This window comes from Pagrus major, chromosome 1, assembly GCF_040436345.1.
Source record: "Pagrus major chromosome 1, Pma_NU_1.0".
NCBI classification, from domain to species: Eukaryota; Metazoa; Chordata; class Actinopteri; order Spariformes; family Sparidae; genus Pagrus; species Pagrus major.
Genome location: NC_133215.1, coordinates 14,335,786 through 14,358,489, shown reverse-complemented (window position 1 = coordinate 14,358,489; position 22,704 = coordinate 14,335,786). Strand labels below are relative to the sequence as shown.

General features: G+C 39.7%; 1 protein-coding gene across 1 annotated transcript; it reads right to left on the bottom strand.

Annotated features, from left to right (window-relative positions):
- Nucleotides 1-5,313: 5,313 nt before the first annotated feature.
- papss1 (3'-phosphoadenosine 5'-phosphosulfate synthase 1) lies at nt 5,314-22,180 on the bottom strand. Its single transcript, XM_073477578.1, has 12 exons — nt 21,897-22,180; nt 20,268-20,382; nt 19,929-20,164; nt 18,573-18,711; nt 17,673-17,791; nt 17,194-17,307; nt 16,867-16,978; nt 14,469-14,674; nt 11,816-11,951; nt 10,649-10,917; nt 9,588-9,817; nt 5,314-6,427 (listed from the first exon to the last, which is right to left on the bottom strand). The coding sequence occupies exons 1-12, from the start codon at nt 21,954-21,956 to the stop codon at nt 6,289-6,291; spliced, it is 1,875 nt and encodes a 624-aa protein (XP_073333679.1). The 5' UTR covers nt 21,957-22,180; the 3' UTR covers nt 5,314-6,288.
- Between the last annotated feature and the right edge of the window lie 524 nt (nt 22,181-22,704).

The window sequence follows — 22,704 nt, the reverse complement described above, 5'->3', positions numbered from 1 at the left end:
GCTTGCTATCTTATGGCTAACGAACAGTGAAGTAATCTGGCTGTTTGGGGGAATTTAACACAAATGATCCATCAGTGCAAGTTGAAAAATGTTGCTTCCTTCCAGAAGTGATAGCGACTGGCAACCAAATGAAACGCACCATTACTTTGAATAAAATTACAGCTTTCTCTTGGTTTGAACATCATTGGAAACGTTTGGGATCATTTAAATACGCAACTCAACAAAATGTTTATCAAAGGTCAAGTTGTTTTTAGATATTTTAATGCAGAATCATATCTTTATCATATCTTTAAATGCAAGTTGGTCCAGTAATTAGTCAATAAAGTTATTAAATATTAAAATGTTATTAATATAACAGCAATTAAACCTGCTCTAGTACTGGAGACTGCATTTTGTTGCCTCAGATCATTCTTATTTTCATGCCAGGTGTTTACTAAGCAATGACAATGTGGTCCACAGCTTTTGATCAAAGTGTCTGTGGTCAATTTGTGCTGTGTCTTTCCCAAATTTCATTTACTTTGAGACATTACAGCCTCATCATATTTCTCACAAAGGCATGATAGCTGTTAAACCTCTGGCTCTTCTACCTTGTACACCTGGCAGTGTTCAGGGTTAAACTCTCTGGCAACATGTGAGGACTTTGCAGTCTCAAATTGAGATATGCTCTGCTGCAATCAAACATTCCTGTAGCCCACAATGTGATCTGCTGAGCGTGGTGTTTCATGCCAGAAGTGCTCTACTTCTTCCATTGAATTGCACTTGTAAACACACATATTGTAGAAAATCTGTTAAAAAGATACAGCAGAGTCACGCTGCTTGTTAAAAACTGTCCAGCTTCAATAAACCAATGAATTTGTAATATGAATTGGCATGACTAACTAAATAAAAACGATTCAAGCAGACATGCATGACAGAGTTTTAGTCAATTTAAAATCTATCCAAAAAGCAACTACAGCAAAACATGAAGTTACTCCAATATTCAATCCAATCAAATCTGATCCAGTGTTTGTTAAAAGTTAAACAATCTGTCACAATGATGTAAACCAGAGTTACCAAGATGACAGCCTGTAACACAATCAAGAGACAAAACCTTCACAGTAACCTTCAAAAATGCTTCACAGTAATGGATTTGGGACACAGATTTAAATGTCTGGATACAGAAATAGAGAAATGACCCTGAAAGAATATTTATTGCTGTGTTATGACAAAGCCTTCAAAGTGAATCTGCTCTTTATCAACCATCAATCAGTGCACGACTGTGTCCTTACGTTTACCTGAGCTGTTCTGTCACAGAAAACAGATCCATTGCAATGACATATATTTTAAGACATCGTTACTGATTTCGTTTTGTTTTTGCGTGCTTAAAAGACTTCTTCTTCAACTGTAAATGCAGACAACAATAAAGCTTTTGGATATAAAAAACTGGAGGGAGATTTTTTTTAAATGTTGAAATAATTGTTTTGGTATCATATGAAACAATGCCCCTATCAATAAAAGTAGATTTTCAGTTGCAAAATAGAATTGGTATTGTCAAAAAAGGTGGCCAAAAAGGCTACAATTGCTTGCTTATACATGTGTGCATATACAGATACAGTATATAGACCATACATGTTTGATTGGCTGCCTCTAATTCTGGCATAATTCTGATAATTATGTTATCAATATGACCTTTAATTAGTGTCTCTGGTTCCTTGTATAGTATGAGATTCTCTGTCCTCCTCTTCTTCTTCAACATCAGTAATTGTGGAGTTCCTCAAGGTTCAATCCCAGGCCCCCTACTGTTTTCCATTTATATGTCTCCAGTTTGATAAGTACGTACTTCAGCCACACTGGAATGATGCAGTAATATAATAATAATAATAATAATAATAATAATAATAATAATAATAATATAAATAATGTCATATTTCACATTTACAGCTGGTTCACATCACTTCAGTTCTGGCTCCCTGGCACCAAGTTTCATCATATGTTTTAATCTTCACTTCCTCGTGGTAACAAAGACACCAAAAATAATCATCAGTCAATTAAAATTTATCTTTACTTTAGCCCTCTGTAATTTACATCTGCTGAAACTGTGCATAGCTGTCTGTTCTCTTTGTTGATGACAGGTACAGATATACTGTTTCCTCTGTCTTAGTTGTTGCATCCTGTTCTGTAGGGGGGACCTTCACTGAGGAGGGTCATACAGGCTGTGGAGGATGCTATGGGCTGACAGCCCACCTTTTGTGTCTGACAGTATATCTGATGTATAAGAGCTGGATTCTTCTTTTCCAGAGTTCTCCAAGGTTGTGAAACAGATGCTTTCCTTTGATGTACTCACGAACCATCATTTGATGCATGATTGTCTCCCTTCACAGGATCTCTTTATGCTGAGCCTCTGGCTCTTGAGGTAATATTCCTGATGCTGTCTAGCCTCAATCTGACATGGTGCGTTGACAAGAGAATCATAAAGCAGAAGGATTTATCAGGCTCTGGTAATCTTGTAGTAATGAGTGTCTCCTGAATCCTATATCAAAGGCCTGTGTGAGGAACATATATGGTGGCATGACTAAGGATTTGTGGTTATTCTCTGGCTACCATCACGTACATAAACATCAAAGGACTTATGAAGTGTTTGTCTGACATTGATGTGCCTGGACTATGGGCTTCCTGACCATTGCAACCTGAGCATATGATATTTTACCATTGATATTAAGTTTGAACCATTGTACATGATCCATTTGATCCATTTTAGAATAATGAAAGTCAGTAAGCACAACATATGTTACTGTAAGTCAGAAAATGATGATATGATCGTATATCGTATGTTTTTTTAAATATATTTCCACATGTCTCATAATTTGGGAGCAGAAAAGTGAAGAATATGTGTGGACAGGGTATGATGAAATGAAATCAAACCTCAAGTGAAATGTCTTTATGGTTATAAATTGGGGTATGATTCATTTACATGTACCAGATGGGAACCAAATAAATATTCAATATTCTGTTGATGCATTTTTGATACATTTAAATCTTGAGCCAGAGACTGAATTTCCTCTATATATGAACAGTACATTTGAGTACAGTACAGTGTGTGAGCCATATGTCAGAACCTCATAAAAACACATATGAGTTTTTACTGGAGTCCATAATAAAAGGATAGCTCTTTCCACTGCCATCATGACAGTCCAGATGATCAAACAAAATCGTTACTGCTGATGAGCACTGACTCTGCCCTGCACACACCTCAGAGCATCACTGAGGGACAGTTTTCCTTGAATTTTAACCATGTCCTGCATTGCGTTTTGCAAACTAAAGCCTGTATTTATCACGACTGGCTTTGAATGGAACTCAAACCAGATGGAAGGAAATTGGAGATAAATGCAGCTGGAGTCCATGTAAGAGAACCGTTTGGTGGTATGGGATGGGACAACTATGATGTCATCGCATGTACGATGCTGCATGCATGTACAATTCTATAAGTATGGAGGTGAAAGGCTACACTGGGGACATTTACATACTTTACAATGGGTCTTGCAATAAAGCCAAGTTGGTTGGAGGTTTGGCTGGTGGGTTGTTTGTTGGGTTTGTTGATGGGTTGGTGGGTTGGTTGATTGGAGGGTTGGTTGATGGGTTAGTTGGTTAGTGAGTCGGTTGATTGGAGGGATTGTTTGGTTGTTCGGTTGGTTGATGGGTTGGTTGGTTAATGTGTAAGTGGGTTGGTTGGTTGGTTGGTTGTTGGCTTTGTTGATGGATTGTTGGGAAGTGGCTTGGTTGATGGGTTGGTCGGTTGGTTGGTTGGTTGATGCAGATTTCCAAGACACATGGAATGGAAGATGGGTGTGAGCAAAGACCAGACCCCATTAACTTTTGGTGTGGATCCAGATAAAGGGACGTATTCAGGAATCTGTCTCACTTTCTTTAATATTGCAGGGTAGGGCGTTGTTGTTAATTTGTCAGGGTTTATGTTTATGAATCAGTTATGAATGATTCACAGGAAGAGTTACATTCAAGTATTGTAGTGTTGTATTGAAACAATAAAGATTTTTTAGTACATACATAGATTACCTAGTGCTCTCCAAAAACACAGAGAAATGAGCATATTGTTCATTTATAAATCTTACACTGTATATACTGTATCTATTTCTTCTAATAACATATTTCCAACGAGGTAACATTCAACGTGTTTGATATACTGTAGTTGCAAACAATAAAGTTTGGCATTGAGCTTAGGATCATGAGAAAAAACATCCTCCAGTTTCATTTCCTGTGAATAAATGCTGTTTATGACTGTCTGAATTCAGCCGTACAATAGTTGGAATAAAGTGGTGCAGGTGAGTGAAGGCATACATTGTGTAAACAGTAGTCAGACGACTGCAAATTCTTCTGGCACCTTCAACCTTTTTCTCTGGCAGCGTGCCACACTGTAGCAACACTCAGAGGGATAAAAAGTTTAGAAGCAAGATCTGATTATGGTGAGAACAAGTGTGAAAAAGGACCCAGAGCTAAAAATACACGGCTCAAGTAAGATAACATCAGGAGATTATGATACACGTAGTAACAGACACCTGCATTACACAGAGAACACTGATCTCCAGACAGTTGCAAGAGAAACAAAAATCATAAGGAGACCTCTCCAGAATCATTTGATCATTTTGTGTGAGCTCTTCTTTTGAAGTTGCACTGACGACCCAGCTTGATTACCATTTAAGATTGAACAAGATCTGGTGAAAAGTAGAAAAAAAATGCTGCTGGCAGGTCTCTTCATTACATCTTGGAGTTGGATTAGATGAAGTATCCAGGGTATTTCTGACAGAGCCACTCTTCTCTGTCTGGATTTAACCCTGTATGTTCCACTTTCACTGCGCCGCTGCATCTGGGAGCCAGCTGCAGCTCTTTGTATACAGCGTGCGTGTATGTCTGAGTCTGATTAGGGTCACTAGAGGGTCTGTCTCATTCAATATACAGCTGATTGACCAACTGGGAGGTCACAAAGGTTCCAACAGAAATCAGTACTTTCTAAGAAATTACATGTTGAAGAGTGCATTGTTCATATAGACGACAAAATGCACTTGAAACAGGTTGGTCAGAAAGACATGAAAAGATCTAGAGCTATTGAGATGTCACAAGCAGCTAAAAAGTGATGACATCCCATCAGTGTAGGTTAGTTTCTAAAATACATGTAATTCAGTGCTGTCATTTAAAATTAAGTTGAGAATATGTTATGCATTTTAAACTCTTTGGTGTGCTGCAAAAAAAACAAAAAAGAAAACATATACCAGGCACTGAGTGCTACAAATCCAAAGATTACAGAAAGGAAAAGTAAACAAATTCTTTTTTGCTAAAAATGGTTTATTGGACAAGGAAGATTACAAATCTGATCCCATGATGGTAACCATCAACCATCTGTTTATACAGGCCAACTCTTAAAAATGATTTACCACATGGAAAATATTAGCAACCGATGAACAGAAAAAATGAAAACGTAACAAAATATCAACACTGTTGAGAGACGAGCACCAAAACTACATGCACATCACAGTTAAAAAAAGAGAAAAGAAGTTAATGTTAGGACAGAATAAATAGACTAAATATGACTAAAAAAAAAAAAGTTAAACGTTTTTTCCTAGGAGTTAAGGTAGGTTAGGGTCTCATATCCCTATAAAAAAAATGTATGGACCTATTCAGTGTAACATTAACACAAGTGAGACAAGAAGCAGGTGGTGTCTGTGTGTCCTAATTCAAACAAGACATGTGAATTCACTTTCTGCAGACCAAGGCACTCAACTTTTACATCAAATACTTGTGTACACCAAATTCTGAGCAATTACCACTGTCACTTGCAAACATACAGTACAGAGCGACTTGTTTGGGTGAGTTAGGTGAACTCTAGCAGGTGCAGTAACTTTTTCAATTTGGACATCACGAATACTGAACATCCATCCGCGCCTATTTGAGTACTGGTCAACAGTACTGTCAATACAGGTCATTATCAGTTTTGATCCTTTTCTTTTTTACATAATATTTTTGTAACCAGTCGTCAGAATATACAGTTATAAAGTTAGTGAGTAACACAAACATCTACTGTGAAATTTTTTTGACCTTACCTACTTTATTTAATGTACATACAGTTAAAACACAAACATGATAGGACTAAAAAACAACTGAGAGTGAGTGTACAAGTGGCACAGGAAGAAGTCAGTGTGGTTTTTGATAGTAGATGAGTGGTCCCCCACATTCGTCATTTAAAACATCAGTAGAAACCAATGTGTTTCCATGTGTTTTTTTTCATCTAAGACTCAGCCTTTAGGCCTTCTCCAGTGACTTATAGTATTCTTTCAGCACAGCCCAAGCCTTTGGTGCCATGAAGCCATCAGGAGGATTCTCTCCCTCGCGGGCCATCTTCCTCATACGTGTGCCTGAGATGAAATCGTAATCTTGATGGCTGAAAAAAAACAAGAGAGAATAGAGTTTTGAGTAAAATCAATGAGAAGATGCATATCAACAGCACAGGAAATGAGTCAACAATAACTCCCTGCTGCCCTGGTATCAAGTGCATCAATGCGTAGGAGCAGGCCTGTTAGCATTTCTGCAAACACAATTTGAAACCAAAACCAAGCTGTTACAACATTACACATTCCACTTCTGATCTATACGGATAATTTAAAAATATGCCCGGATCGGTCCAGATACTTAGGACCGGCTCAAGACATCCCTACATCCAACCCCGTGAAATAAGACATGATGAGTGCTCTGTTCTGACATTTCTGGCAGCTGATTCATTCATAATTCCTCCCAAATAGCTCTGTGGCTGGAGAGATACTGTGACAATCCAGTAAGCTCTAGCACGCCACTGCAATGGTGTTTGAAAAGCAAGGTCAGTCCAGCTGCCTTTCAACATTTAGGAATTCTTCAAAATCAGTGTGTCGGAGGACAAGTATAATTGATATGCCTGTGTTTAAAGACAAAAATGTGCGTTTCTTCTTGCTCCTACAGTTGAATATTTGAGCTTCACTCTGTAGAATGAGGTGTATGTAGAGTTTGAAATTAGCAGGATGTTTTTACATTCATAACTGAAACTGAATTTTCTCTGTGATCATTGAAAATCTGATTTTAAGATACCCTTGTGTTCAAAATAAAGCCGGTGCCCTCTCTTCACTATAAATATATCACAACTTTCTGTGCGCTTGTGCCCCCTGCATATATGTGGTGACCTTTTTATTTTTTTCTGCCCCTGCCCCTCAAACATCCCGAGTCCGCCCCTGTCTTGAAGTAAAATCTTGCAAATATTGCATGTAAATACAAGTCGAATTTAAAGGGTTAAAAAAACAAACAATTAAGCCTTCAAGAGGACTTAGGCTCTACCGTAGATGATACAACCAACAACAACCATCTCCGATAATTAATTTATGATGAAGAAACAGCTGATAACTGGAGAACTTTTGGTGGTGGAGGAAAGAAATAAATGTAAAAATAAAAAAAGGGAAATTTGTGATACACCGTGTGGTTTTATAATGAATGAGCACACATCTGTTAGAGATTCTTTGCTCTAAACGATCAACTTGAGTGCCTGGAATTCAAATTTTTATGCCACTTTCTACCCATAGATGGGTTAGTACTACTAACCAATTGCTATTCAATACAATACAAGCCTGATATAATATACCTGTAAGTTGATATGTTAAAAACAAACCAACATTAATGCGACTACTTATCAAATGAAACCCTTAACACTGGTTTAGATGTGTAAAAAAAAAACTGTAATATCACTTTAGGGTATCACACACACTACTGTCAAACATCTGGTTGCTATCCCATGCTTCAAATTAAATACTGTCAGGAAGCCCCTTTTCTGATAATCAGATTGTAGATTTAAACTTTCAAACATTCTCATGTCAACTATGTCCTCTTTCTCTATGACAGATGGCTCCTTGCTGCACCTTAAGTTCCCCTCGTTCAGAAAAGATATGAACAACTTTGTTTGAAGCAAGCAGCCAAGTCGAGCCGTCATCCACGACAGGAGCTGAGCGCAGTGCTGGCACAAGTTCATCACATCTTCACTAGCCTCCTCTATTACTGTCAGGGATAATCAAGACAGTTTTAGACATCTTGTCAGCAGACATTTACAATCATCTTACATGAAATTACACTCAGAGAGGGTCAAAGTCCTGCTGTTTATGAAGTAAAATATCTAATTGCTCTTGTATAAAAGGGCAAGTCATGTTACTCTGAAGCAAAGAGAAACTGGGAAGAAGACCCAACGGTTCACATGGCGTGAGGTGAAAGAGCTCCAGGCAAATTCTTCCGAGAACATTTTTATACAGTGTCAAATTAGAAACAGCTTGCTTGTGATGTGAGCCATTACACTTTACAGGAAGACTGAGGGGTTTTGCTGGTGATTAGGATAAGCATCCATATTCCTCCTGAAATCTGGCAAGGCGCTGTCAGTGTGCATGAGAGAATGGAATGCCATAAATCTAAGTGAGTGAGTGACGACTACAGACTTTGGAAACCCAGTTACCATCTTGCATTTGCTCTCTAAGGTTAGAATTTGAATGATAAAGTCACTGGGTCAATGAGATCCTATTACAAATAACAGTCCAGTCTATCTAATGATGGGAGAGATTTTACATGATATTCTGAAATGTGTTTTAAATGTGTTTCATTGTAGGCCAATGAGTTCTTTTTTTAATGTGTTGATACAACTACAAAGCATATTATAGAATTTTTTTAACTTATTATATACCATATTATATATGTATGTTTACAATTATTTCAGAAAACACAACATTTCTGATTGATGTGTTGCTGTGTTTTCTGAAATGCTCTCGCATTTTCCGAAATGTTTGTTATCTGAAATGTCGTTCCGTTTTCTGAAATGTTGTTCTGTTTTCTGAAATGTCTGACCCTCGGGGTCAATGTACTAAACAAGTGTTCAGTCATTTTTTAAACATACCATTTTTAGCAGCACAAGAAGTACTAGATGTTCCCGACCAACAATTTGCTTTGTACTCAACATCAAAAATATGCATCATGGAAAACAAAGCCAATCTTTTGATTAGTCTGGTGAAACTCAGCTTAAGTTGCATAACCTGATTGGGGGGGTTGCATCAAATCCGGACAACAGGCAGTGAGATTGCATGATTTTTGTGAGTCATCATGTGCAGTGTCCCTATACAGACTTTAATTAATAACAGGTCTCTTTAATTTCTGAGCAACAAGAAAGCTCATACTAATCCCCAAAACCTTTGGACCATATAGGAAAGAAAAACAATGCCTGTTATTCTTGGCTTGGATTTTTTACCGTTGATAGAAGAAGGAAAGGAAATGGATGAAAGGGTTTTGTTTAAACAAGACAAGTCTAATGAGTAATTAATTTAGAGAATGTACTGTCTGTTTAGTATTCAGGTCCTAATTGGGATAAATGAGATGTATTACTCTGGAATAAATCCACAAATAAGCTTTTTATTTCAGTGTGAGTGATAACTTCCACTTTGACTCAAACTATTTCTGTATTCCAAGACCCTGATAAACTTAAATACCATGGGACACAAAAAAAGGCTTTAAAAAATGTAATTATAACAGAAACAAGAAAAACAACTCACTTTTTGGGATCGTAAAAGTCCATTGCTCTTTTGACCTTGTTGTAAGCAGCGACTTTAAAGGGTACAATCTCCAGGGTGATGAGACCTGGAGCCATAGTGAGGACCTTAGCCCCGTGAGTGGGCTCGTACAGGTCCTTTCCTGTGTCAGGGTGGGGCATGCCTGCAGGGTCACGGCCCACAATGTAGAAGTTGGCTCCGGCCACCATCCGAGCTCTGCAATGCCACTGAACCTGTGGACGAGGAAATAAAAGAAAAACAGAAGAACTGTAAATACTGGAGAAATATTAAAGGTGCCATATTTCATCCATTTTTTAAAATTATTATTAAGCAGGTCTAGGTGCTATCTAAATACTATAAAATTATCAAAATGCTCAAGCAACGAAGAAACTTACACAGCCCATATTCAGATACTACAATTACTAATACCAGTGCCATTAGATTCTTCCCTGTGTACTTTGTATTTTTGTTAGGAAGTACAATATTCAGATTAGTCTTACAAAACAAGTGGAAGTTACAGGCTTTCATTGCGTTGCCAAAGAACATTCTGGCATGACAAACACTAACGAGGTAGTTTTAATATTTGAGTGGTGGGCAGACCAACAGTATATGCTGTTATTAAAGGGTAAACAAGGTCAGAACAATAACTGGAGCACAGCCTGGCTCTAACCCTCCCCTTCAGAATCACAAACTGAATAAATAATGCCTGACATCCACCAGCCTCCAATCTGCACCCAATAATTTATGCTGTAGCTTTCCCATTATCATAAGTGAATGATTAAAAGATTTCCAGCTACACAGCTACACTCAGTCACACGAGGTGGTTTTGTGTATGGCATGGTAACACTAAACAGAGCGCCTTAGGACAGTCATAAATTCCCTTTCCTGCCATTTTTTACCCTCAAAAATCTGCAGACACCAAGTATGTGACAGCGTCTGTCGGCATTACTCTGCGCTGCAGTCACATTTTTTGTTCCGTGTCAGTTTTGAGGAAAACATTAAGGCTTTTGTAAAATACACCTCAAGCATGTAACCACAAATAGGGCATTCTTGATGATCATCACCTCAGTTGGCCCGGCGTACATCATGGGTGAAGGAAAGATAGCTACGATGGTGGAGTCTGGATTCAGGACGCCCTCCTCCAGCACAGCGGCGTGCTGCTTCATTCGCCAGGGCAGCGGCACGTCATCGTCCTTGGTCCAACCTCCCAGGGGGTGGAGCAGCAGAACGGGCCGGCGGTAGCCCCGCTCGATGAGACGCTTGTGGGTGTCCTGCATCAGAAGAGCATGGCCATTGTGGACTGGGTTGCGGAGCTGGAAGGCAAATACAGCATCTAAATAGAGAGAAAAAGAAGGGTTTAAGTTGCGACCAAACACATCTGAACACATCTGTATAAAACAAACAAAAGGCCACAATGTACCCAGTGATAATCAAGCAGCTAAGTGCCCGACCACTGAAACCACATACAATGAGGGACTGAATCACACCAGAGTGTTCCCATGAATTCCCTACTGTCTCCCTTACTTCCATCCCAAAGACTAAACAAAGAAAAAAGGATTGCAGAGAGCGGATTATCCACTTTGTCCTCTACTTTTTAAGAAAAAAGGTAGCAGTTTATAAATATTGTGGCTAGGGGTGCAGCAGATTACTAAACTCATGGTCGTTTTGTATCACAGTTTTGAATCAAAAGTTGAATCATCTTTGAGATCAGCAAATAAAATAAGAAAAGAAAAGAAAGAAAAGGGGTCCGGCTTAAATTCATTAAAAAGAAATTCTACTTTGGCTCTGATGTAGCTGCTTTTCTCTGTCTGTAATCACCACTCACCCAATGTCCTGTCCACAACACTATATGATAGGTTAAATGTCAGAAGTCATAGCCTATGACAGTGGTGCTGTGTGTGGATGGAAGAAAGGACAGAAAGATAGGAAGGACAGATGGGTGGGTAGGTAGGTAGGTAGGTAGATAGGTAGATATATAGATGAATGACAGATACTTCATTGATCCCGAGGGAAATGTATTTACGCATTTATTCCTGTATTTTTTTCCCCCTATTTATTTCCCCGTCTTATTTATTTCTGCATTTCCATTTTACATTTCTGCTTCATTATGCAAATTATACCACTAAATGTGAATCTACTGTCTCTGTACAAAATCCTTGGTTCAAGATCTCATCACCATTTTATGGAAAAAATGAATAAATAAACAAGTTCCAACAGTACTTGGCCCGTACCTGCATTCATTTCTTTAAACTTCTGTTTGAGCTCAGTGGGCGTCAGTCGGTACTGATCCAGTCCATCATTCCAGCGGATCCTGTCCAGGACCTGCAGGTCCCCCCCGACCAGCCAGTCTCCACTTTCCATCACCATCTGAAAAGGAGTCACAGTGATCATGACAGGGAACACAACTCAAACATAATCCAGACTTAAGACACTGTGGTCCATAAAAACTTCACTGTGCTGGAACCAGGCCAGCGTGAATTCTAATAAAACCCACGAGTTATAACCCAGTTGTAACGAGGATACAACGGCATAAATCAGAGACTGTGTGTCGTTAAACAGTCAACAAAACTCTGGCGTTACGACTCCTCTGCTCTTGGCCGCATCAACTACCTTAATTTCAATAACAGAGCGGAGACGAACTCAGATTGTGTTCCACAATATAACCTGGTGATGAGCTCATGACCACATTGGCGAGAAATTTTTCCCCTCAAGAGATTCATCCAATAATGTCACAGGAGTGCTCTGGATCCAGGCAAGGGCTGCTATTGTTTCAGGCAACATCTTTCGCCTGCCTCTTGTGGCATTTATGAGCGTGTAGCTTGAGTTACTGAAAACACTAGCCTGTACGATGTTAATGTGATACAAAGTGACAATTCTCTGCAGGCTCGGTGGGTAATAAAAGAAGACGGAGAGAACTAAAAACAAAGGGCCACAAATGAAACCATAAGTCTGGAGGCATCGCGAAAAGATGATCTGGAAGTTGATGAAAAAAGATGTCACTCATTTCACTGACATGTAATTTATCATGTGAAAAAAACAACAATGCTCTTTGATATCCAGACTTTACAAACAGACTGATTTCAGTATGATCTGGCAAACAATGCATCAAAATCAGAAGCTGTCCGCAGCAGAGGTGTCTACGTGATGTGATCAATAACCACTTGGCTCCCTCGTAAGAAGTTTTCAGGACCTTGTCGTGATTTGTTTCCCACACTGCAAGTAATCCAACCAGTCCCCTGCTGGCCTGAGAAGAGTCATGAAAGATGCTTAACAGCCTTATTCTTTGGAGAGATCAACAGCCATTATTTTCCAAACACGAGTGAATGGAAAATATAATGTCTGCGTGGACATATCAAAAGGAGCATGCTTACACGTACACATGCGCTCTGTTTAACCATTTTAAGAGCCCCAGGAGTTCACATGTGAAAAAGGGGCCCTAGACAAATAAACAGCCACTACACCAAAGTTTCCGATGAAGGGGGCTCCTGTTTGAGTGACAGACAGGTAAACAGGAAGCAGTGGATTAACTGCATGCAATATGGAACAGGTCGTTTCGGGTCGGAAAGGATAAAAAACATTGTAGCTACCAGCGCAGAGGTGTGTTGACAGACTGGCTCCGGCACAGGGAGTTAAAACATACACTTATGTATACATACACACACTCTTTAATGAGTGACACCTTAATCACAGCAAGCTGAACACACACATGGGGGGCTGTGACAGGTTAGAGTGGATAAAGAATGACAGTTGTGGTATAACAGAGTGCTCAGCAGCGTGTGTTTAGAGCCAGTGCTGAGCCATCATCAGGTGTTGACACTGGAGAGTCATTTTACCAATTTATGAAACTGGAAGCCTCTTGCATCTTTAAACACACTACCAAGCCAGACTTAATCATGAACAAGGTGAGAGAAAAAAGATATCTGCTGCTAAGATTAAAAACGTCTAGCAACTGCACTGAAATATTGAGACAGCTGCGGGCTGGTGTTCAAGTTAATCTCCATCCAGGATTTTTAGCAGCACAGGACCTTAAAATAAGCCAATGAGCTGACCTCAGGGAGGGAAATCAGGGAATACTACGTAGGTTACTATTAATTTTGTCTTGCACCTTTGGCAAAGTACAAGTGCATTAACAACTGCATTAATCCTGAAAACAATGGGATTTAAAATAAGTCTGACAAGCAACTTTTAAAAATAACCCTGCACTCCCTGTCCACACAGATGGGTTTATAAAAAGACAACTGTCTTTGTCTGCGACACCAGACCGTTCTGTTCTTTTCCGGCTACGAGCCAATGGCACTTTCCGCAGGGTGTGCAGGATCATTTCAGGACGTTATCTCGCCACTGAGTCTACCTGAGCCCCGCAGCAGTCAATAGGAGACAGATGGAAACAATTCCTGGGTATATTTGGCGGAGGGTTGGGTGAGCGGAAAGGTGGAAGCTGGCAGTGATCCCACAGCCTGTTGAGCTGTGCAGAACATTCTCAAACGCATTTGGTGGAGGCTGTGCGAGAGACTCAGCATCCAAATATAACACCTGCAAAATGAGGGTGGACTGAGAAGATCAAGTGATTACACTGGGCGTCCTGACAGACTGTGAGAAAAAGCTCCACTCCTCCACCTATTCAGTCTTTCCATAAGCAATGTGAAAAGTCCAGCCCGGATCTGTGTTCTATCAGTGCCGAATCCAGGGAGGCGGTTTGCTTTCACATGCAGTGTTTATCACATAGCACACTGAGACAGACCGTCTGCAGCTCTGCAATGCTGCTCTGGACTTTCCCCAATGCTGAGCTCTAGGTTTTCAAGAGCACTTCCAACATATAAGCCCATATTTTAAATTCAGATTTGTGAAAGTTGTGACCCTGAACTTGTCATCTCAGAAATTTACCTTGATGTAGGGGTGGTCCTTGCAGGTGGTGCCCCACTGACGAGCACATCGTTCTTCTTTGCGGTGTTCATAAAACTCTGGGTTGCGAAGGATGGCCACTCGTCTGCCCTCATAGACCAAGGCTATAGCTGTCACACCATCTAAACGCTCTTTATCTGCAGTGGAGACTGGCAGCACCACAGGCACCGACAGGTTGATGACACCACCTAGGACAATGGAGAACAAAGAACATTTTTATGTAATGCCAACATTTAGATAATCGATTAATCACTTTCAAGAAGCTAAAACCAGGAACAACATTACTTATTTTTGCCAATGAATTTCTGCTGATATATAAAAGGAAAATTAACTAATTGTTTCACTGTGAAATACATGGAAGTGTTCCAATTATCACTATGTCATCCGTTGTTCCAGTTTAAGCTATATTAAAGGCACCGTATGGTATTTATGACGGCTAGTATCAATATGGAGCAATGTGTGTGAGCAACCCCCCATCTTGTTTGCATCATGCATGGACACGTGGCCAACCCAATACTCAGTGCTGGCACCATTTTCAAACTTTTCCAATGATCATCAAATGATGGCAGTAAAAATCTAAGAAGTGAAGAAGCAGTGAAGAAGACAACAAACTGGCAAACATGAATGTGAATACTGCATGATTTAAAAAAACTCCACCAGGCATCTTTAATATCAGATAACGATCCAAGACAGACAATGTAAAAGGATCCCAATGCAAAGCACAGGGACACTGAGAACAGACATCCTACAAAAGGCAGGTTAAAACGTTCAAAGGTTGGGTATCAACAAAACAGCTCACCCATTCTAATTAAGTTTCCATGCTGTACCCCTTCAGGCTAAACGCGGAATATACAGCTAAACCACAGGCTGCAGCGAGTCTTCAAGGCTGCAATTTAAGAAGCTTGAGGAGGAAAATCCCCTCTTAAGCTAAGCTGGATCTTGACCCCTTCTCATTTTATGATTTGGAGCTGTGCAGTGACAGTGTTATGTTGGCGGCTTCATTTTACCGTCCAGGTTGATGAAAACATTTCGACCGGCACGCTTTTCACATCACATCACATCAAAATGCAGTGGAAACAGGAGGGGACGCCGACTGTTGCAGCCCCTGCCCTCCCCCTTTGGACCCTCTTCTCGTCCCCTCTGTCACAGTGTAGAGCTCACAGCTGGTTCCAATAAAGCGCGCACACACACACAAGACTGCCAAATGTCCGAGTGAGAGAGACACAAGCTTGAATTTGGGTCTCCGTTTATTTTTGCAGACCATTTGATTAGCTAAACATGCCTCTTTCTGCTTCCCCACCAGTTTTAGTGTTAAATAGCAGGGGATCAATTCATTCACTGTCAAATCCCTGGAAGGAAGTGAAAATGGACAAACAGTGGTGTGTGGTGTCAATCAATACAGAAGCCTCTTCCTCTGTGTCCCTCTCCCTCCGGACAAACGGGAAAAGCGGAATCAAGACTTTTCACATCGATATATATTTTTGCCTCCCTCCTGTCCAGACAGCTCAGTTTCTGCCTCTAGCTGTCTTTCCTGGGAAGAAAACTTAAATCATCTGTGATTTTGCTCTGCGTTGTAAGAATCTGAAGGTTTTATCCTTCAGTGAGGACAGTGGTTGTAACATATACCTGTCAAGATCTCAACATGAAATACAGGCTATGTTAACTTCCAATTTATTTTATGTATTTTTCATTTTGCTGTGTGTGTACGTAACAAAATACTTGGCAAAACAACACACAACTGGTTTGAGTGGTCGTATGGGCAATAAAAATAAATTGACTTTTTCTTGGAGTTTCAAACAATGCATGAGAAATTGCTGTAATTACACCAAGAGGCTCTACACCCAATGTGATATTCGTTTTGGATGAAGTGCCAAAAAAACCAAGGCATTCCTACAACATCATCATTCTTCAAATTCTGCATCTAAGTCCAAGTCATTCCTGATTGTATCACTGTGCCATTCTGCCACCTAGCCAAGCTGTACATCATTGCCGTAAAATGCAGCCTCATTTAAGCCTTTCAGCACATCCAACAGTGCAAAATATGCTTTAAAGTAGGACACATGCAGGGAGTATTTGTTAATCTAATGTAATGCTCCATTTAATCAATTAATTTTTGGAATAAAGTAAAAAAAAAAATGCCAGAGGGGAGCACAAAATGCAACAGCTGACAGACGTGTGGTTCAACTGATAAAACTAACACAAAACTAAAAAAGTGTCAAGTGATGGAAACTTTTTAAAGAAAGAAAGAAAGAAAGAAAAAAAAGAATTTTATGAGCACTCATCTCCATCTAGTGCCTTTCCTCAAGTATAGCAGCACTGATTTTCACAGTGAAATCTTAAAATGTTATTTTTCTGGGGAAAAAAAACACAATCATCTTACCATCCAGCAGACAGTCAAAATGAAGACACTGCAGAAACTCTCTCTCTCTCATAAAGCCATTCAGAGGAGTGGCCCAGCCTTCAGCCAGCACCTGCACCCACTGCATGTCCACCTGGGGATCAGACACACAGTCACATAAAGTAAGTGACATACTGACTAACAGCTTCTCATAAATGAAGTTAAATGAAAAGGCTATAGGTAAATGTATCAGTGGATAGATAAATAACTGCTCTGTATACAGTATATAAAAAGGCTATCAATAAAAGTAATTCAGCGTTATTTAGTTATTAAGATATATCCGAAATAATAAAGAAAAATTAGAAGCACCTTCCCAATCTGAACAGCAGGCAGAGTCTCTGCGTCAGCCTTAGCCAGGTCCAGTTTATTCTCCTGAACGTACAGCTCTTTCACTTCATAAGATGCATCAACGGGAACTATATCCTGCAGAATCACAAGAATATGAAATTAATAATTACAAATGTCATCATTATAAAAAACATCCAACAAAATGAAGACATTAGTAGGTGTTTACTATTCACTAAAGAGATACTGATTTACATGACACATTAAACACAGATGCTGCAACATCAACATTCATTCAAATGTGAGGCTTCACTACCCCCTAGTGGCCACTAGAGGAAAAACAGAACAGTTTTATGTGTAAGTCTAAACTTCAAGCCCCTAGCTGTCTCTGTGAAGGTCACACGGATATTATTGAGACGGGACAGAGCCAATAAAAACAACATGCAGCTGATTCTAAACATGATACACATATTTTGCTGCAGCACGATGTTTTTTCCCCTCACCCTCTCCTGAAGCAAGTCAATAAGCTGCTGTATGCACTCATTCACACTGCAGGAGTCGGTCTTCAGCACCAGCTCTGGAGCCTCTGGCTTCTCATATTCTGAGTCAATTCCAGTGAAACCTGTGAAAATAAAGAGAATTAAATACACAGTGTGAGCAAAAAAACTCCTTATCAACATGAAGAGCTTACTCTTTTTCTATTTCCATTACTGTATGGGTTTGAAATGACCACTGTGTGGAATATGGATCCTTTTACAAGGCTTAAACAACAGCACCTGTAAATGTTTTTAAAAATTAATAAGGTTCCATCTTGAAATACCTTTTAAAACAAACCTCAATGATTAATAGCTGCTTTATTCATACTACTGGTGCTTCTGAGAACAGGTCAGGACTGAATTATTTCTAATTAAAAAAAACTACCTAAGACAAAAATGAGACTCACACAAAAACCAAACTGCTCCACAGAAATTAAACAAAACCCAGGAAATTGCGTCAAGATCACAACAGTGTGGTAAGAGACTCTTCCTCCAACAGTGATGCATCAGTTTTATTGTCACTGTCATGTCATTTCTGTGTAATCTTATCTGATAAGCAATAACTCAAACAGAAAGTGTGGAAATTTATGATAACAGCAGAAGTAACACTGATGAAACTGTAGCATGTGCGTTGTAAAAGTGTCTACACCTTAAATGCAAAGTTTTCCAACTTATAGATTTGCTCTTTGTTGTAGAATTACAATTTGACTGAGTCTCTTTCAGGTCAAAATTTACAGATGTGACAGAGGTCTCTGTATGTCAGTTCAAGTGTGAAACCTGACTGTCCTGATCACATAACAGATACAAGGACCCAGGCCTTGGACCTGCTGCTGCGCTGCACATAAACAGTATCAAACTATACTCTACCTCTTATCTCCCCTGCCCGGGCCCTCTTGTACAGCCCTTTCACGTCCCTCTGCTCACAGACATCTAGTGGAGCGTCCACAAACACCTCAAAGAAAGGCAGCCCTGCGGCCTCGTGGATCTTCCTGGCATTGAGACGATCCTGACAGATAATAACCAAATACACAGTGAGGGACACACATGATTTAGCCAAAGAGCTAGTGAAAGCTAGCATTTAAAGTTGCAATATGTAATAATTATAGTTTAAAACATTCAAAAATTAGCTGACATTATTTACAGAATGTGAAAAAAACAGTTTTGACTCTATGTCAAAGGCATCTATGTATTGTGTTGCAGAGATTTCTACAGAAGTTAGCATGCTAACCAGCTAACCCCGAGCCACTTTGTAATAGTTTGATAGTAAACAATACTAACACTACCCAGTGTTTACTCCCAGTTCATGCAGAATCATCTAACAGGAGCATTAGCTGCATGGCTAACTGTGCACAGCTAATGGCAGCTACAGTTAGCAACAACTGGCTGTTACTATGGTGATATGCTGCCTTCTATTTGTCTGGAGTACAAATTCGACCTTGACTCTTGATCTATTTTTACATATTGCACCTTTAATCAAGGCCTATCAGGTTCGGTTTTTAGCAAACAAAATGTTGAGAACACCATTCATTGTGGGGTGCAGTAAATTAGCTCCTTTGGGAGCAACCACAGCTCAGAATTGGCTTCACATAACAAAAAGTATAAGGTAAAACATGGATGCTAATCATGAGTCCTTAATTAGGGAAAAAAATTACAGTCGCTGCACTACAAATAATGTAATTTTTTATTTTAATCTTATTTTCCTTTGGTCATTCTTGATTCAAAATTAATATTGATAAATTCACTTTTCAAAATAATAACTCAAAATAGAAAGCCCAGGTATATTTCAAATTCAGGCCCAGAACACATAAAATCCTGCCTTCAAAAGCCTGATTTTATCATGCTATAACACAACTTCCTTCTATTCTTGGAACTGGCATCATCAATTTCAGTACAATAAGGATGACGCGCGGTGACATAATCAATAACGTCATCACTAACGTTCCAAGATTTACAAGTTCCAAAATTTTATGTGAAATTTACAATGCTAATGTAATAATGTAATGTAAATGCAATGTAAAGCCTATTAGAGTCAATTTTCATTCAGGCTAGAACAAAGCTATTCACAATAGGTTCTCAATTGATCTTAATATAGTTCAATAAAGACTGTATAACAGAATGACGGACACATTTTCAAGAGTATTAGTGAAGACCAGTCACATTTATCCCTCTCGTCATCCATTTCCCTCACTGAACCGCTGATGCTTTCTCTGGAGAGTCACTCACCCTGCTGTAGGGAGAGATGAAGCTGGCGATGCAGACCAGCCCAGCATCAGCAAAAAGCCGGGCCACCTCAGCAATGCGTCTAATGTTCTCTTCACGGTCCTCTGGGCTGAAGCCGAGGTTTTTGTTCAGGCCCTGACGAATGTTGTCCCCATCCAGTGTGTAGCAGGGGATACCGTGACACACCAGGTACTCCTCTAGAGCCATGCTCACTGTGGTCTTCCCTGCACCGGACAAACCTTGGCACAGAATGACACAGATGCCATGAGATGACATACATGTGAAGAAGGGACACCTTCTTGAACTTTTGTCAATCAAAGCTGCTGACAGCTCATAACCTACCACTCAGCCACACGGTGCATCCTCTGAACCCTCCTCTCGTGCCAACAACCTGCCCGCGCTTGTTTCGGCTGACATGATGAGCTTGATAGGTGACATTGGTTGCACGTTGCATTCCCTGAAATGAATAAGATTTGCTGTCAATTCAGCCCACTTGAATCACAGTTAAACAAGTTAATGAAAAACTCAAATTGAAAGAGAGGAAGTAAACATGAACAGATCAACAAATTTAAGTTGATCACATCGGACAACATTCCCAGAATATTAAGAAAGCTGAAAGTAATGATTGTTTTTAAGGGGATGCACGATATGGGTTTTCTTTCAGCCAATACCAAGAACCCATAACCCTTGCTTCTCTAACTGACAGCAATAAGACAAATTATTATTTTGTTTTTTAAAAAGAAGTTCCTACCTGTAGTTTATGCATTCCTGAGGGTAAGAAAGGTCAAGGTGTAATTAGCAAAGATGATGATTTAGTATTCACAGATCTAATAAGATTTGTCATGTAAAAACTCATAGACTTTTTCCTCCTCTCTGAAAGTTACAATCACGTTGCCTTCCTCTAGTCTGCACTACGTGGCTCTACATTACAGGTGCAGCATTTTGACATCAGATGCACAATGGGCTACACTTGTTCTTCTCATTTTGCTTCTTCTCTTCCTTCTTCTTTTTCTTCTCTGTGTTTATTGGCAGATCGTAAACCAACTTTCAAGGTGAAAAAAATGCCACCTACTATATCAGCTAGAATTTCACAGATACCATTAAACAGCAGATGATTTAAATTTCCCAATATTGGGAGAAACTTCATCGTTTCACTAAATTACTGTTAATAAATTCAGCTTTAAAATGCTATTGAGTTAGGCCTATTTATAATCTATGTCCCTTTGTTGTCATTTTAGTTTGTTTTTTTTATTTTGTCCTCCCAGGCTTGGAAATTTGAGATGTGCTGCCCTTTAGTGTTTTTTGGAATTTGCTGTATCATGCATCCCTAACAATTTTCATTATCCATGAATCTATTGTTTATTTTCTCAATTGGCCATTTTGTTTATAAAATGTCATAACGTGGTTACCACAACATATCACTGTGATAAGGCTTCATGAACGACTAAAACATTAATTGATTAACACTGCTGTTGTCGACTAATTGATTAATGACACAGTGAGTCAGCTCTTTATGTTTGTCTGATGCTGATTGGTGGACCACATTGTGTGAGTGATGTATTTTTATCCTTGATGACTGTAAATACTGCAGCTCAGTCAGTGTTAGTGTGTTTTTAACCATCAAGGAAACATGAATATGTGCACACAAAAGTAGTTTAAAAGAAAACTAGGACCTGCAGGGTGAGTGAATGTTATCACAGCTGCATGGCTTTAACCAAACAGTCGATGCCCCTTCATTACCTGCATTAGCAGCAGATGTCTGATTAGCCACTTTTTCAGTCACGGCGCTGCTAGCAACCAAGACGTTAAATGTAACGTTAGCTGTTTCTGTATAGCACCATACTGTTGAGCATGCTAATTGGCTAGCTGTCTGACCTGTTAGCCTGTTAACTCATAACTAGTTCATTAGCGTACAGGTTGGTTGGTGAATCGAGGTGTTGAGTTAAGATAAGTTTGCCAAAGAAAACTCACCCAGCTCTCGGCAGCGTTGCTTAGCTTCTGCTTCTTGTTGGAGTTGCCGTACGTCTCCATGTCTGGCAGCGAGTCAGCGGCTGATTCAACCGGCTACCTCTTTTAAAAGACACAAGAAGACAAACCGTAAACCGGCTCTTTGTTTGCTAGTGGAGTTATCTCTTGGTTGTTTTTTTTTTGGCACAGGTATCCCCAGTGAATGGAGGAGCCCGGAGGAGCCGAGGAGCCTGGCTGGCACGACAACCGGGAAGAGCTTCCTCCAGCAGCCACGTCAACGGCGACGTGATGACGCATTTCCTCATTCGGTCCGTCAGCGGTCGGTTCGGTGAGAAACTGATCTGCTGTCAGTTCCGTTTCGTTGTCGTGTCACAGCATAGCGACCGGCTCGATGACTCAACTGATCTGGGACCAGCGCTTACAAAGCAAATAGGGGGAAAAAATACAGTTGTTATTTAGATATAGAAATATATAGATATTTAATCACGTATGATTTAAAAAGTGAAAACTGTGTTTTGACTTAAGGCTAAATGAGCAAATCCATAAAAAGATGGATTTTATTTATTTATTATTTAAAATGGTAAAATAAAAAAGAAAGAAAAATCAAATATAGCCAAGTTGATCTCAAGACTAAATCCACATTTATTCACAAAAAAAAAAAAAATCTACAGCTGGATATTTCAGAACACCTATTTTAAAATGAGCTGAGTTACAGGGCGATGCTTGTGCTGATTACAGGACAGTTCCTCGGAATTAAAGGGGGATGCTCGGCAGCAGCAGGAGGAGGAGGAGGATGAGGAGGCTGGGCATA

What these genes read in the sequence shown, in the direction of transcription:
- papss1 (XM_073477578.1), bottom strand. Translation starts at nt 21,956, where the DNA reads ATGGAGACGTACGGCAACTCCAACAAGAAGCAGAAGCTAAGCAACGCT. An exon ending in AGGACCACCCCTACATCAAG is followed by an intron (nt 11,952 to 14,468) that starts GTAAATTTCTGA and finishes ACTCCTTTTCAG; the next exon opens with ATGGTGATGGAAAGTGGAGA. An exon ending in GACTTTTACGATCCCAAAAA is followed by an intron (nt 6,428 to 9,587) that starts GTGAGTTGTTTT and finishes GTTTTTTTTCAG; the next exon opens with CCATCAAGATTACGATTTCA.